General features: G+C 35.4%; 1 protein-coding gene across 1 annotated transcript in view; it reads left to right on the forward strand.

Annotated features, from left to right (window-relative positions):
- The window catches only part of PKHD1 (PKHD1 ciliary IPT domain containing fibrocystin/polyductin), a gene marked incomplete at both ends in the record, with an annotated part of 196,628 nt that overhangs the window by 24,482 nt on the left and 157,764 nt on the right, over positions 1–14,382 (forward strand). Inside the window, 7 exons of the mRNA XM_081342989.1 lie at positions 2,292–2,567; positions 3,957–4,046; positions 4,646–4,736; positions 7,109–7,210; positions 7,985–8,123; positions 12,672–12,826; positions 14,152–14,336. Coding sequence (XP_081199115.1) covers positions 2,292–2,567; positions 3,957–4,046; positions 4,646–4,736; positions 7,109–7,210; positions 7,985–8,123; positions 12,672–12,826; positions 14,152–14,336 — 1,038 coding nt within the window. The remainder of the gene's footprint in view (positions 1–2,291; positions 2,568–3,956; positions 4,047–4,645; positions 4,737–7,108; positions 7,211–7,984; positions 8,124–12,671; positions 12,827–14,151; positions 14,337–14,382) is intronic.

The following is a 14,382-nucleotide window of genomic DNA, read 5'->3' on the forward strand; positions in this document are numbered from 1 at the left end:
ACTTCATACTGATCCATTAACAGTAGTTGCACATAAAAAAGATCAGTATTTCCCAGATATCCCGGATATTTTATTAGGTACTAAACCGTTTGTTATATAAGAAATACAAGATGAAAAATGTCCCTTTTAATATTTGTGTCCCAATCTGAATACATTTTCTTGTCTTTTGAGGAATGAAATTGTTTTTGTATACACTATTTCCTGGCAGCTCATTGTTCAGTATGAAAAAATGTGTGAAATAGATATTACAATAATTTTAGGATTATGGCCCTATTCGATTACAGCTTAAACCCATATGGTCCCTGTATACATCTTTGTTGAATATACAAACAACAGATTTATTTGGATAATGCAAAAGCATTCATTTGAAATCATAACAAAGCTAGTAGTTAACATTAAATGCTTAAAGCAGAAAGTTAAAAAATATATTAATCTTTTATATCCCATGCATTTCCAGAACAATGTAGATCCCTTGTTTTTTTTCTAAATGCAGACTTTGTTTTCATTACATTGTAACAGGCAAAGATACTGGGAAAGGGAAGAGAAATCCAGTGATATTGGTTTTAAGACTTTTAACAAATTAAACATGATCTCTTATAGCAATAGCACTTAGACTTATATACTGCTTCACAGTGCTTTTACAGAGCAGTTTACAGAGTCAGCATATTGCCCCCAACTATTTGGGTCCTCATTTTACCAACCTCAGTGAGATAGAAAGCCCCTTCAGGATTGAACTGTAGACTGTAGGTACAGTTAGCCTGCAGTACTGTGTTCTAATCACTGCACCACCTTATCACTTATTCTGACAGGAGAGTCTCCATTAATTAACTATTTTTTTTAAAAAAAGATTCTAAATTGCACAGTTCCAATTCTTCAATGGATGATGAAATAGAGACTTTTTCTACAGAATGGATAACTTTCACAGATACTAAAGATTCAGATTAGCAAGTGCCTCTTTCTCATAAAACAATTGTGGCTATACTTAAATCATCAAGAAGTTTGGATTTTCCTTAGGTTTATTTTTAGGGTTCAGGAGAGATCTATTATCTTGCTGTTTTTTTAAGACTCAAAATCATTACATCTTTTGTACTAATTCAATGAAACAATATTCTCTCTTATTCTCATACTAATTAGTTTTCTTTCATGTAATTATTCTCCAGCAATAATTTCTGCAGTTTAATTTCTGAGTGAACTGAATTATTTTATGTTCAGAGCTAAACCTTTTGATGCTTACTATTTATTCACCGCAACTTAACTTCCTGTTTCCTTAGACAGAATAGTGACTTCATGCATTTGAATTATTCAATTTAAGAATGCTTCTTCAGAAGCCTGTTGGTTTCTAAATGTGCCAAAGCCTTGCCACCAGATCTTTTTGGTGCCTCTTAAGAAAGGTGGTATGAAAAGCAATCAAGGTAGAGTTTCCAAAACCAAAATCTGTGATAGTCAATCGGGAAAAGTAGAAATTGCTACTTCAGATATGAAGCAAATAGTAGCTACTGGCCAGCTTCAAGTCTATTGTAATCCATTTGACACAGTGTCTAATAATAAATTATCTTTGTAAATGTGGAATAATCTCTGAGCTTGGTTGCTTGCTTGTAAGCTTTTCATTACCCAACTAGGTGAATGTTCCTGTTATTTGTGTTTGACACTAGGATCTATCATTTGGAAAAATCATTTTATTTTCCCTTGCTTTTTGAATCAAATATTCTAGATTATGCCCACCCCTAACTTAATGTGTTTGGTTTCATTCAGACTGAATCTAAATCCAGAGAACTTTGACAATAGCTATGTGCATTTTTTTCTTTTAAAAAGTTTCTGTGATCAGTTTAGAAGATTTGTATTTGACTTTCTTTGTAATCAGTAATCTTTTTTTGCATTTTTTCTTTGTCATCATCTCTCAGTCTTTTCCATTTGCACCCATTTTCACTACCATCTAAAGCAGAGGTGGGGAACTATGGCCCTTTTATGATTTCTGGACTTCAACTCCCAGAATTCCTGAGCCAACTATGGGAATTGAAGTCCACAAGTCATAAAGGCGCCATAGTTCCCCACCTCTGCTTCAGATGGTAGTGAAAATGGTTGGTTCAGGAATTCTGAGAGTTGAAGTCCAAAAGTCATAAAAGGGCATAGTTCCCCATCCCTGATCTAAAGGAATGGTACCTCATTCTGAATCAGCCTACTGTATGACCTCTTCAGTTTGGAATGCTCTGATGAAGAACTGGTACTATAAAAGGTAGACAAATGCACACCTCCTCTAACCGTTTTACTACTTTCATTATTTTGGTCAACAGGTAGAAGTTGTATCAATTTCTACTGGCATTGCTGATTGGTCAGCATTTTGGAAGGAAGATTGGTTTCATCCTAGGAAGCCCAAATCAGAGAAATATGAACTAATTGCTGGTACGATGTACTATTTGGAAGCTGTGCATAATGGGATATCCCCAAACAATGGAATGAGCGTGGGGGTTCAGTTGCACCATACCTGGCTGAACCCAGATGTGGTTAATACTTATTGTAGAGAGAGATACAGAATACAAGCCAACGCTATCCAGCTTCCAGAGATACAGGTAAATTCCAGAATATAATCTGAATTTGAAATTTTTTACTTTTTCTGCACAGCTTTCCCTATAACATTTGTCAATTGAATTGATTAAAAAAACCCCAAACTAATGTTACTTGAATTTTATTTACTAGTTGTGCTTCTTGATTTCCAAGTTGTTTCTTATGCGTCAGGTGAAATGTGCAGCCTTACTGACACAATGAATTGAATTCCCACTGTTTCAATGAGTTGCATACAGTTGTAGCTTTTGTGGATGATTGCTATAAAATGTGATGTATATGTATGTATTTGTCATTTTCTTTTTTTATTGAAACTTTTTTTTTAAAAGTCAGATCCTTTATTGTAATTATAACGTTAAATCAGGTTTAGATATCAGGTTTTCATAAATGGCAGTAAAAAGACTTATATTATCTCAGTGTATTTATAAACTCTAGGCCATTACAGGTTCTACCATAACATAGGTGCCACCAGATTTCATTTTTTTTCCTGCTTGTATTCTGCACATATATTCTACATGAGACTGTTGGTCAGTCTGAGTCATGTTCATTTTTTTATCCAATTTACCAGCTGGATGTTGGATCATTTTTAGCAAACGAGAAATAGGCTTTTCCCTTTTTATCCTTGTGAAGGGATGCAAGGCAGCCCAATTTATGGTTAGCTGACCACACAGAGTAAAGGTTTTGTTTTGTTTGTTTGTTTATTTATCAAACCTATATGCCACCCATCTGGTCTAGAGGCAATTCTTGGCAGCTTATAATAATTCTTGAATAGAATAGAGCTGGAAGGGACCTTGGAGGTCTTCTAGTCCAGCCCCCTAGGATTATTAGAAAATAGTAAACAACATTTTGCAGAATGACTTCATGAATTTCTTAATTGCCTCCTTCCTAAATGAAACTATTTGCAGAAATTTCACTGCTTTGAAACTATAGATTAACCTGGGACTCAGGGTTGAATTTGAATTATCAAATTCCAAACTCTTCTAAGCTACTTATTACATTCATTCATTCATTCATTATTTATTTATAATGAGACTTGTATGCCGCCCTATTTCCCGAAGGACTCAGGGCGGCTAACAACAATAAAATACAAATGAATACAAATATTAAAAAAGAATTAAATTATGTCAAAGTCCCACTAAAACCAATAAAAACATTTAAAATCATAATTAAAAACCACATTATCATCAGTCCAGTCCATTATTTATTTTATTTATTTTAATTCCATTTATATCCCGCCCTTCTCCGAAGACTCAGGGCGGCTTACAAGCTTAGCAGTAGCCTTATGTGGTTAAGGAGAGAAGAAAGACTCTCAAGTTGTTAAAAAGTACTATTTTTATTTTTATTCAGAAGAAATAAATATACTTTGTAACCTACTCTTAATCTTTCTGCTTTGATAGATGCTGATATTGTCTGGCAGAGGATGGTTCAGTCTTGCTTGGGACAATGTGACCAGCAATCCCATGTCAACAAATGTTACTGCTGATCAAGTACATTCTCAATGATTCTCCTGGATATAAAATAATTATTAATAATTACAATATGTAGAATTGGGATGGTGATTGGTATAACAGTAGCTTCAACATCTATTGAACTTTATAAGCAGAGGTTATAAGGAAAAATTAGGAAAATATCCCAACATAAAAGTTGATCATAGTGACAAATGGGTGTGAAATCTAAAATGACATTTTATGGTTAGTTAAGGTATCCCAGAAGCATGACATTTAAGGAGTAAGGAACCACAGTTTCTTACCTTGAAAAGTGGATTTGAAATGTCATTTACTCAAAGACTAAATTCTGACATGGAATGATAATTCAAGTTAAATTAGTAAATCCTCTTGATCATTGTAAATGATTTCAAAATTTTTAATGTTATTTAAAACTGTGTGCATATCTTTGTACATATATATAAAATCTGCTTCAGGTACAAGAATAATTTCTCTCTTTTTGTTATAATGCAACTAGACTTATAGTAGGGAAAAGCATTTGTTGTTTGGCTTTAGACATGTCTTAAATTTGGGTCCTGGATGGTTTTGGAACTCTGCACTTTTTTTTTTTTTAGAAAACTCAAAATAATTTTATTTTTCAGATGCAGCATGAACTGGAGGAACTTCTTTCAGTAAAATGTGAAATAGAGCCATCATCTGCTAATATTTTTTTGCAAACAGGATTTGAACGAAGTAAGCTTATCATTTTCAATTTGAAAGACTTTATTTCAGCAAAAAAAAGAATAGCTACTGTAAAAGAAAGATAAGGAACATCTGCAAACTTTCTCCAAAAACTAAATATATGAGCACATGCATGTGTGTGAACACACACACACACACACACACACACAGACACAAATATTGGTCAGAAGTGAAATCAAGAAAGAGTACATTATATTATTGAATGAAAAGGTATTTTATTTGTTTATTTCATTTATTTAAAAATGAATAAAATGTGCTATCTGTTTAAGGGTAGTTTACAAAAAAAGATCTATATTAGAGTAGATTAAATGCAATGTGGCTACTTAGGTTTCCTTACTACTTGCACAATGTCTCTTCTCTCCTTGTTTTTCTTGTGGTCTTGAATGTTGCAAAACTAGCACGTGGCTTCCTATTTATCATCTAGATATGCATCCTACACTTGGGTTGCATAATGTGTACTATGCTTTATGGGTAATATTCTAATTGATATGCCTAACTTGAACCTTCTTTTACTAAATTTGTTATGTGAGAGTCTTTCCATGATACAACTGAATTTCTACATTAATGCTCTTTTTTAGATCTGAGACTGCCACTCATAGCACTGTGCTATTAAAATTAGTCTTGCACTCAGGTTTGTCTAGGACTTATTTTGCATAGAATTTTTCCTTACTTTTCCCACATCTGCAATAGATACTGAGAATCTAGTCAATGGTGGAGTCCTTGTCAGTTGGACAGAACCCTTTTGTGGAAGATTCAGCATTTTCAGGCCAAAAAGTCTTATCAAAACATCTCAATTAATTCCTCCTTATGATGTCACTACATACACACATGTGAGTAATATTTTCTTAAGTGGTTTAAAGCAATGAAAGGACTAAATAATGAACAACAGGATGACTTTGATGATGGGCACAATCAATACCAGGAACAGGAAATGTCATTTTGTCTCAAGGCTAATTGAATCTCTGCAAGCATGGTGAGGGACATAAGATGGGCAAGTGTAATACACTTGTGTATGCGGGATGCGGTGGCTCAGTGGGTTAGGACACTGAGCTTGTTGATCAGAAGGTCGGCAGTTTGGCGGGTTGAATCCTGAGTGCTGCGTAACAGTGTGAACGCCTGTTACTCGTCCCAGCTTCTGCCAACCTAGCAATTTGAAAGCACGTAAAAATGCAAGTAGAAAAATAGGGACCACTACGGTGGGAAGGTAACAGCGCTCCGTGCACCTTTGGCGTCTAGTCATGCTGGCCACATGACCACGGAGACGTCCTTGGACAAAGCTCTTCGGCTTTGAAACGGAGATGAGCACTGGCCCCTAGAGTCGGAAACGACTAGCACGCATGTGCGGGGGAAACTTTACCTTTACCTTTTATGCGGGACAGATGTTGTAGGATACTATGTTGTTCAAAAGAAACCTGAGTATAGAAATGTGTTGTTTTGTATTATTGACAGCCATGTTGGAAACAAGTCATTTAAGGGGGAATTTTGTTCTTTCCCTTCTTCACAGTTGTGCTTTGCATACAAAGGCTACATGAGCAATACCCTCTACATTGCAATGTCTTATTCCAATACCTTTCTAGATATGGTGAAGAAACATGTGACCTGCCAATGGAATCTGAAATCCAGTCCAGAAAGGTCTATCTATAAACATTCATTTTATACATTTTCCACAGTCCTTTTCTTTTAACATAATTAGCTGCAAAATGTATGCTTCTGACATATAGGCAATGGGACAATTACTTAACCAATGGGAATCAAACCACTTCTTTTGATGCTTTTGTTTTCCAGATATTTCTGGGATACAGCTCTAAGTATCCTTCCCCATTTGATCATGCTGACTCAGGCAGCTTAAAATTACGTTTCAGCAATATCTAGAAAACTGCTAACCATGACCCTCTGGTTTCATTCCACTGAGTATATGACTTTGATTTGGCAGAGTCATGCTTTAGGGCAGGGGGTTTCAAACTTTTTCAGGTCATGGAACCTGTTCAAAAAAGAAACAAAAGCAATTCCAGAATTCTGATCAAGAGGCAGAGCTCTGATGAAAGAGAATTGGCTTGCCTTTGAGTGAACTTGTGTTTGTTTGGCTTTAGTTTCTCATGGATGCCATCAAGTTCTCATGGAAACGTATGATTCCACAGAACACGGTTTGAAAGCTGATTTAGGAAATCCACAGGAATATTGCTAGGAAACTTTTCTGTCATTAAAAATTGTAAATTTCCTTTTAAGTAGACATCTAACATAAATTCAGGTGATGAATACAAAAATATATTTCTCTTTCAGCTGGAAATTCATATGCATCAACCTTTGGAGAGACTGTCTGTATAGTTCTGAATTCCTTAATGATCTTCCCAAAAATTCTTCAGTGTTTTTGCACCAGGTTGATGTAGAAGCTCCTGCTGCTGCAACAGAGATACTTGGATGGTTTTTCATTGACGAGATCATTGTTTCAGATCAAGATGTATTTGGTAATCTGATATTTTGCTTTTTTCCTTTCCTTTCCTTTGTTTTTGATAAATTATAGAGTAAAATATGAGTGGATTTGGAGGGGCAAGAGAAATATTTTTAAGAAATAAATGTTTGATAGAATTACAGTTATTGATAATTATTGGACATTTGGGAAACATTTCTGCTGTAGATTCTGGATCCATTTAGTGGGAAGGACAACCTGGAAAGATGGGAAGGGAGAAAAGAGCTGGAACAAGCAAAGTTGGTACATAAATCTTATACAGATATCATCATTATCCCAATCTGAGACAACCATTACTTAGGAAACCTAGGTTTTAAACTCAGGGCTACACGCACACATATGAGTAAATTCTTAGATACTGCAGGATCTGTTCTTTGTTGTTTCTAGGACTAGTCCGTGGTGGGATTCAGCCAGTTTGCACCAGTTTGGCAGAACCAGTAGTTAATTTTTTGTTGCCCAGGCCCAGAATGCACTTCCAGAAGCGGCATCCACACAGAGAACTAGTTGTTCACATATTTGAATCCCACCACTGGGACTAGTTCATATGGGCAGTAAAGGCTTCTTATTTATCTGAGCATTTTCCTTAACTTCACAAGTAGAACAAGTTAGAATTCCTAGATGACATTTATTTCAGTGGTAGAGAGAAGTTTTAATATAAATTACAATGCAATTACTTTTATTTTAAGAATCTATGCTGTATGCCTATTGAGTTTGTCAAGTGATAAGTCTTGTCTTTTATAGAAATATTATGCCAAAACTGTTTTCTTTCCAGTTTTTCAGAAGGAACCCAGGTCAACTCGCCCACATGGGAACCTCATAGAATCTGTCTTGGTTGATGGCACCCCACCTATATTTAATATATCTTTTTTTGTAGCAAATTATCACAAGAACCTCCCTCTTCTCTCACTCAGGTAGGAATAAAGGTTCATACATACTAATGCTCCTTCCTTCCTTCCTTCCTTCCTTCCTTCCTTCCTTCCTTCCTTCCTTCCTTCCTTCCTTCCTTCCTTCCTTCCTTCCTTCCTCTGAAGAATCAGAGAAAGCCAGCTAGGACTATCAAAATAGTAGAGGTGTGTAAGGTAGGCCAACTATTTGGTAAATATCTTTATCTCAGGGACTTTCAGAGCAAGTCAACAAACCCAGTTAGGACTCCTTGAGTCCTATTCAGAAAGGTGTTCCAGTGTTATTTTTGCTATTCCCTTTGTTGATCCTTATCCGGCCACAGGAAGGATGATGCCAAATGATTGGATTTTTATTTTCTATCTTGAGGACAAGTTAAAGAAAGGGATTGGTGAAGTACTCTGGATTTGTTCCTCTTCCCTCCTATTACATTATATTAGCTGATGGAAAGACATTAACCAATTTACTCTTGTTCATTGGGCTGGGACTGGGAAGAGGAGGCAAGTGTTGATAGATGGTTACATTGGCACCTCAATATAAGGTGTGTTGGAATAACAGGGAAAACCCTAACACTGGAATAGCTAAGGATGACTTAAGGCTGCCTTGGGGATAATCTGGGATCAGATTAAGGCGATATTATAAAAACAGCAGAAAATGAAGATTGCTGGGGCATATTTGTACTGTGATTAGATAGATATAAAGAATGGCACTTAAGTGAATTGCACACCTAGGAAAGGCTTTAAATAGCATTCCATATGGATTGAAAAAAATCTAGACATTCCCCAGATTGCAGCCAAGAGACAGTTGAAACTCATCCAGATTGATGCAGCCCAGGCAAGAAACGTCTAACAGAAATAAGGATACAGCAAAGATTATTTATTTATTTTATTTATTTATTTAATAATATTTCTATACCGCCCTTCTCCCGCAGGACTCAGGGCGGTGAACAGGGCAAGAATAAAAATACAAATTACAAAAGTTAAAACTAAATTAAATAAATGCCCACTATCATTAGCTATTGGCTGGATGGAATTAAATTGGGCAGTTGGTGGGGGAGAGATAATTGGGTATACAAGATTAAGAAGAAATGTTGAATCTTGCATAAGTGTGTGGGAGAGAGAAAAAGAGAGAGCAAACTTCTTGAAACTATTTTTTTCAAGCAGAAATCTTGCATGAAATTTAAATACTAGACTAAAACAATCTTAGAAAGACATTTGAAACAAATATATACTTATATAGTAATCAACACCACAGTATTAGCCTAACTTTACACTATTTGTTAATAAAATATATGGATTATTTTTTTTCCAAAAGGACACTTTAGATTTGAAAAATACTGAGATTGATGTGTTAATTTTAATTCGACCCTTGGGATTAGTTTTGAAAATGAATGTAGGTTTAGATAAGAGAAACAAGGCTAGTAATCTGCACAAGAGTTTTGCAGAATCACTGGATGATATTTACTCTGTAGGTGGCAGACTTGTGGTGCTTTTGTTTACACTTTATACCTGCACATAAACTAATTGAGCATGCTGGGTGAAATATTCCCTTGGGCTTAGTTTATAAGTGTATCCAGAATACTAAGGAAATTGACCTTATTCACTATGGTTGATTGACTATGATTGCAAAGGTGCAATCAAACACAGCCCACAAATTAGATTTTTGTATTCCTAGAAGTCTTCCTAGAAGTCTTCCTAGAAGTTTAACTATCCACATTATATTTTAATCAGCACTTGTCATACACTCCTCAATTGTCTCTCCAAATCTAAACTTTGAAGCATACTTCTGTAAAAGCTTTGAATTTCGATGTCTTATGTCTTTTCCTACTGCCATCTAGTGGTTGCTGAGATTTTCACAGCTCATCCATGGGTCCCTTAATTCCTGTGAGGAATTAAGCATTGTTAATATATAATTTGCTTATTGGCTTTAATACTTTTTTCAGCTTTTGTATTTAATCACTGGTATTTTCTTGAGATAGTAGGAATATAAATATTTTTTAAAAAATTTATTCTTCTTATGATGTATTTCTAATTGCATAGGAATTGTATTAATGAGACTTTATGTTAGATTTGTAATCTTTTTTGGAATGAGGTTTGAAAATTATTTTTGCATACTAGATATGGAAAGCAATTTGAATTGTCAATAATAAAATTTGAGTTATGTGTAATTAAATAATAATAAAAGTTTCTTTCAACATATTAATAACAAGAAAAAAGTGAAGGAAACTGTAGGTCCACTAAAGAGAGAAAATGGCAAGGAAATGATAAGCAATAGGGAGAAAGCAGAGCTGCTTAACTCATTCTTTGCATCAGTCTTCACACAAAAAGAAATTATAGCACAACATACAAAAAAAAACCTGCAAAAGACAAACTAGAAACAAAAATTAAAATAAGCAAGCATGTGGTAAGAGAACACCTATCCGACCTTAACAAATATAAATCACTGGGGCTTGACAGATTACATCCCAGAGTTGTGAAGAAGCTGGCAGATGTTATCTCAGAACCACTGCACCACATCTTTAAAAAATCCTGGAGCACAGGGAAAGTACCTGAGGATTGGAAAAAGGTTGATGTGGTCCTCATCTTCAAGAAAGGAGAAAAAAAACGGACCCAGGAAACTACAGACCAATCAGTCTAACATCAATACCTGGGAAGATCCTGGAAAAGATAATAAAAAATCAGATCTGTGAACAACGAGAAGCAAACAAAGTTATAACTGGTAGCCAACATGGGTTTCTTAAAAACAGATCATGCCAAACTTATTTCATTCTTTGATAAAGTGACCAAATTAGTAGACCAGTGAAATGCTGTGGATATAATATACTTAGATTTCAGTAAGGTATTAGACAAAGTAGACCACAATGTACTGCTTGGTAAGCTAGAAAAAGGTGGAATAGACAACATCATCACCAGATGGACCTGTAGCTGAGTGACAACCCATACTCAGTGAGTAGTCCTCAGTGGTACTATATCCACATGAAGAGAAGTAAGCAGTGGGGTACCACAAGGCTCCATCTTAGGCCCAGTACTCTTCAATATCTTCATAAAAGACTTAGATGAGGGAATAGAAGGGGAACTCATCAAATTTGCAGATGACACTAAACTGGCAGGAATAGCCAACACCCCAGAAGACAAGCTCAGGATTCAAAAAGATCTTGACAAACTGGAACAATGGACCCTATCTAACAAAAATGAGTTTTAATGTGGAGAAAGGCAAAGTTTTACATTTAGGTAGGAAAAATCAGAGATATAACTACAGATTAGGTAACTCACAGTAACTGTGAGAGGGACCTTGGAGTCCTAGTGGACAATCACTTGACTATGAGCCAGCAATGTGCAGCAGCAGTCAAAATAGCTAATAGAATCCTGGGTTGCATAAACAGAGGCATAGAATCAAGATCATGCGAAGTATTAGTACCGCTTTATAAAACCCTAATAAGACCACACCTGGAATACCATGACCAATTTTGGTCACCATACTACAAAAAAGATGTTGAGACCTTGGAAAAAGTTCAGAGAAGAGCAACTAAGATGATCAAAGGCCTGGAGACTAAAACATATGAAGAACGGCTGCAGGACTTGGGTTTGGCTACTCTAAAGAAAAAAAGAAATAGGGGTGACATGATAGCAGTATTCCAGTATTTGAGAGGCTGCCACAAAGAAGAGGGGGTCAAATTATTCTCCAGAGCACCAGAGGGCAGGATAGGAAACAATGGTTGGAAACTGATCAAAGAGAGAAGCAACCTGGAATTAAGGAGAAACTTCCTGACAGTGAGGACAATCAACCAGTGGAACAGCTTGCCTTCAGAAATTGTGGGCACTCCATCACTGGAGATTTTTAAGAAGAGGCTAGACAGTTACTTGTCTGAGATGGTATAGTTTCTCCTGCTTGAGCAGGGGGCTGGACTTGAAGACCTCCAAGGTCCCTTCCAGCTCTATTCTATTCTATTCTATTCTATTCTATTCTATTCTATTCTATTCTATTCTATTCTATTCTATTCTATTCTATTCTATTCTATTCTATTCTATTCTATTCTATTCTATTCTATTCTATTCTATTCTATTCTATTCTATTCTATTCTATTCTATTCTATTCTATTCTAAAACCTATTATTTATATAAGAATCTTTATTCAGTTTTTCCTCAGTTTTCTTTATTTTATTCAAAATTCTTAATAAAAGATGTCTGATAGTTTTGTAATAAATACCTTTGCCATTCCAGAAGATTTCCTTGATGCATAGTCAAGGATTAGGCACCATGTCTCCAAATGTCACTTGCTGGGAAACACGAGAAAGAAGCAACTATATAGCAAAGGTCCCCAACATTTTGGGCACCAGGGACTGGTTCCATGGAGAAAGGTTTTTTTGTGGACTGGAGATTGCGTGGTTTTGTGTGCTGCCTGCATCCCACGGATGGGGCTTTGCTTGTTTGTGTGGACTGGTTGCTGGCATTTCGTGCCCTGGTAGCGGTCCATATATATTCTACAGTTCCATTTGAAGTAGCCCTGTTCTGAGACAGGAATGATATTGCAAAACTTGATTTCAATTTTTTTTCATATAGAGGAGGTATGCCTTTGAAGGGACCCGAAGGGACTGATCAATTGTTGATGTCTGTGAATGAGACAGGAATAAATTTGACAGTCCAAAGGATACAAGGTGCAAGCCTACCTCTTGGAGGAACTTTTCAAATCCATCTGCCTAATGTAGTGATTCCAGGTAAACTTGAGCTTTGGCATCTTCTCCCACAAACTAAAGGATTAGCCAAGATATACCATATCACCCACCCTGAAAATTAGGGTTTGATTTTTAATTAAACAAAATAATGGTAATTTAATAAAAGGCAAAATAATGCTAATATAAGAAAAGACAAAAATAATGCAACTGTCAGATCTGATGCCATGTAAATATTAATAAAAATACGGTGTGAAGTAATAATCATGGTGGACAAATTAAAGAATATAAAAAGGAAAAAATATCTGGAAATGTAAATTAAAGTTGAAAAGTCCATTTCATGAAAGCCTGTATTTGCACCACTATGTCAAGAGTACTTAAAAATAAACTGTATGTGCTACAAATTAGATGTAGATTTATCTCTTAAATGGTGTATAATAGTTTTTGGGCTATTTTTCATGGACAAAAAGCCCAGAATTCTTGGTTCCTTGATAAATTTCAGATACTAAAGCTATGATCAAAAATAAAAAAAAAATAGCCAAGGGAAAAAAACATTATAGATAAACAGTGATTGTTCTAAAGCAGGTGTGCCTAAACTGTGGCTCACGGGATTGCATGAAGCCCTGGACAGCTAATAATACAGACTCACAAGATCGTAAACTTTTGACATTATTATGTGGTTTTATATTATAACCCCATATATTTTATATGTGGCCCAAGACAATTCCTCTTCACTTAGTGCAGCCCAGGAAAGCCAAAAGGTTGAATACCCATGTTCTAAGTATTGTTGATTAAAATGTGTAATCATAGAACAAATATAGCACTAACAGAACATTAATAATAATATGGTTGATAGCCTATAGTCCTAATGGGGCAATCTGCTAGTGTGTATATGATTTAAGGTAGGATTGGCCAACTGAAAAATCACTAAACTCATTTTTTCTTATCCTGTGAAATCTTATTATCAATATTTGACAGTGAATCACAACCTTGCTAACGGATTTACTGATGATTTTCAAAGCAAACCTTAGAGTCTGCAGTGTCAGACTTTTAATTATTTTAAGCACGTTAAGCCAGACAAAACCAAAACTTTGAATCTAGCCTTACCATCAACATTTTTCCAATGCTTGTGGTAAGGGGCCATGATTACTTCTTGAAATTTACAATTAGTCATGATAATTAGAATTGGTCATGAAACCCATGATGACATCACATATTACATATATCATTTCTTGGTGAAAATGACCCCAAATACTATAGGTCATTCATGTTATTTCCATCATATTAGATATCACTGTTCAGCCTGGAGATTAAGACCAGACTTTAATCTGCATCTTTACTTATTTTATTATTTTTCCATTTTCTTCCAGGTATCCCAGTGTCCATCTCTGCCAATCACCTCCGCAGCCTTCTGCAAAATTACAGTGATAATTTTACAGCTCAGTACATAAACACCAGTGACTTTTTTGTATCTAAGATTTCACAAAGCTCTTATCAAAGTATATGGACACTGACATGGACTTCAATGATCGGTGATTTGCCCAATTTCATCAGGGTAAGACCAGTTGTTTAACCTATTTTATTCAGAATGTTGTATGTTA

The sequence above is a fragment of the Vipera berus genome, assembly GCF_964194415.1.
Source record: "Vipera berus genome assembly, chromosome: 1".
Classification (NCBI taxonomy): Eukaryota; Metazoa; Chordata; class Lepidosauria; order Squamata; family Viperidae; genus Vipera; species Vipera berus.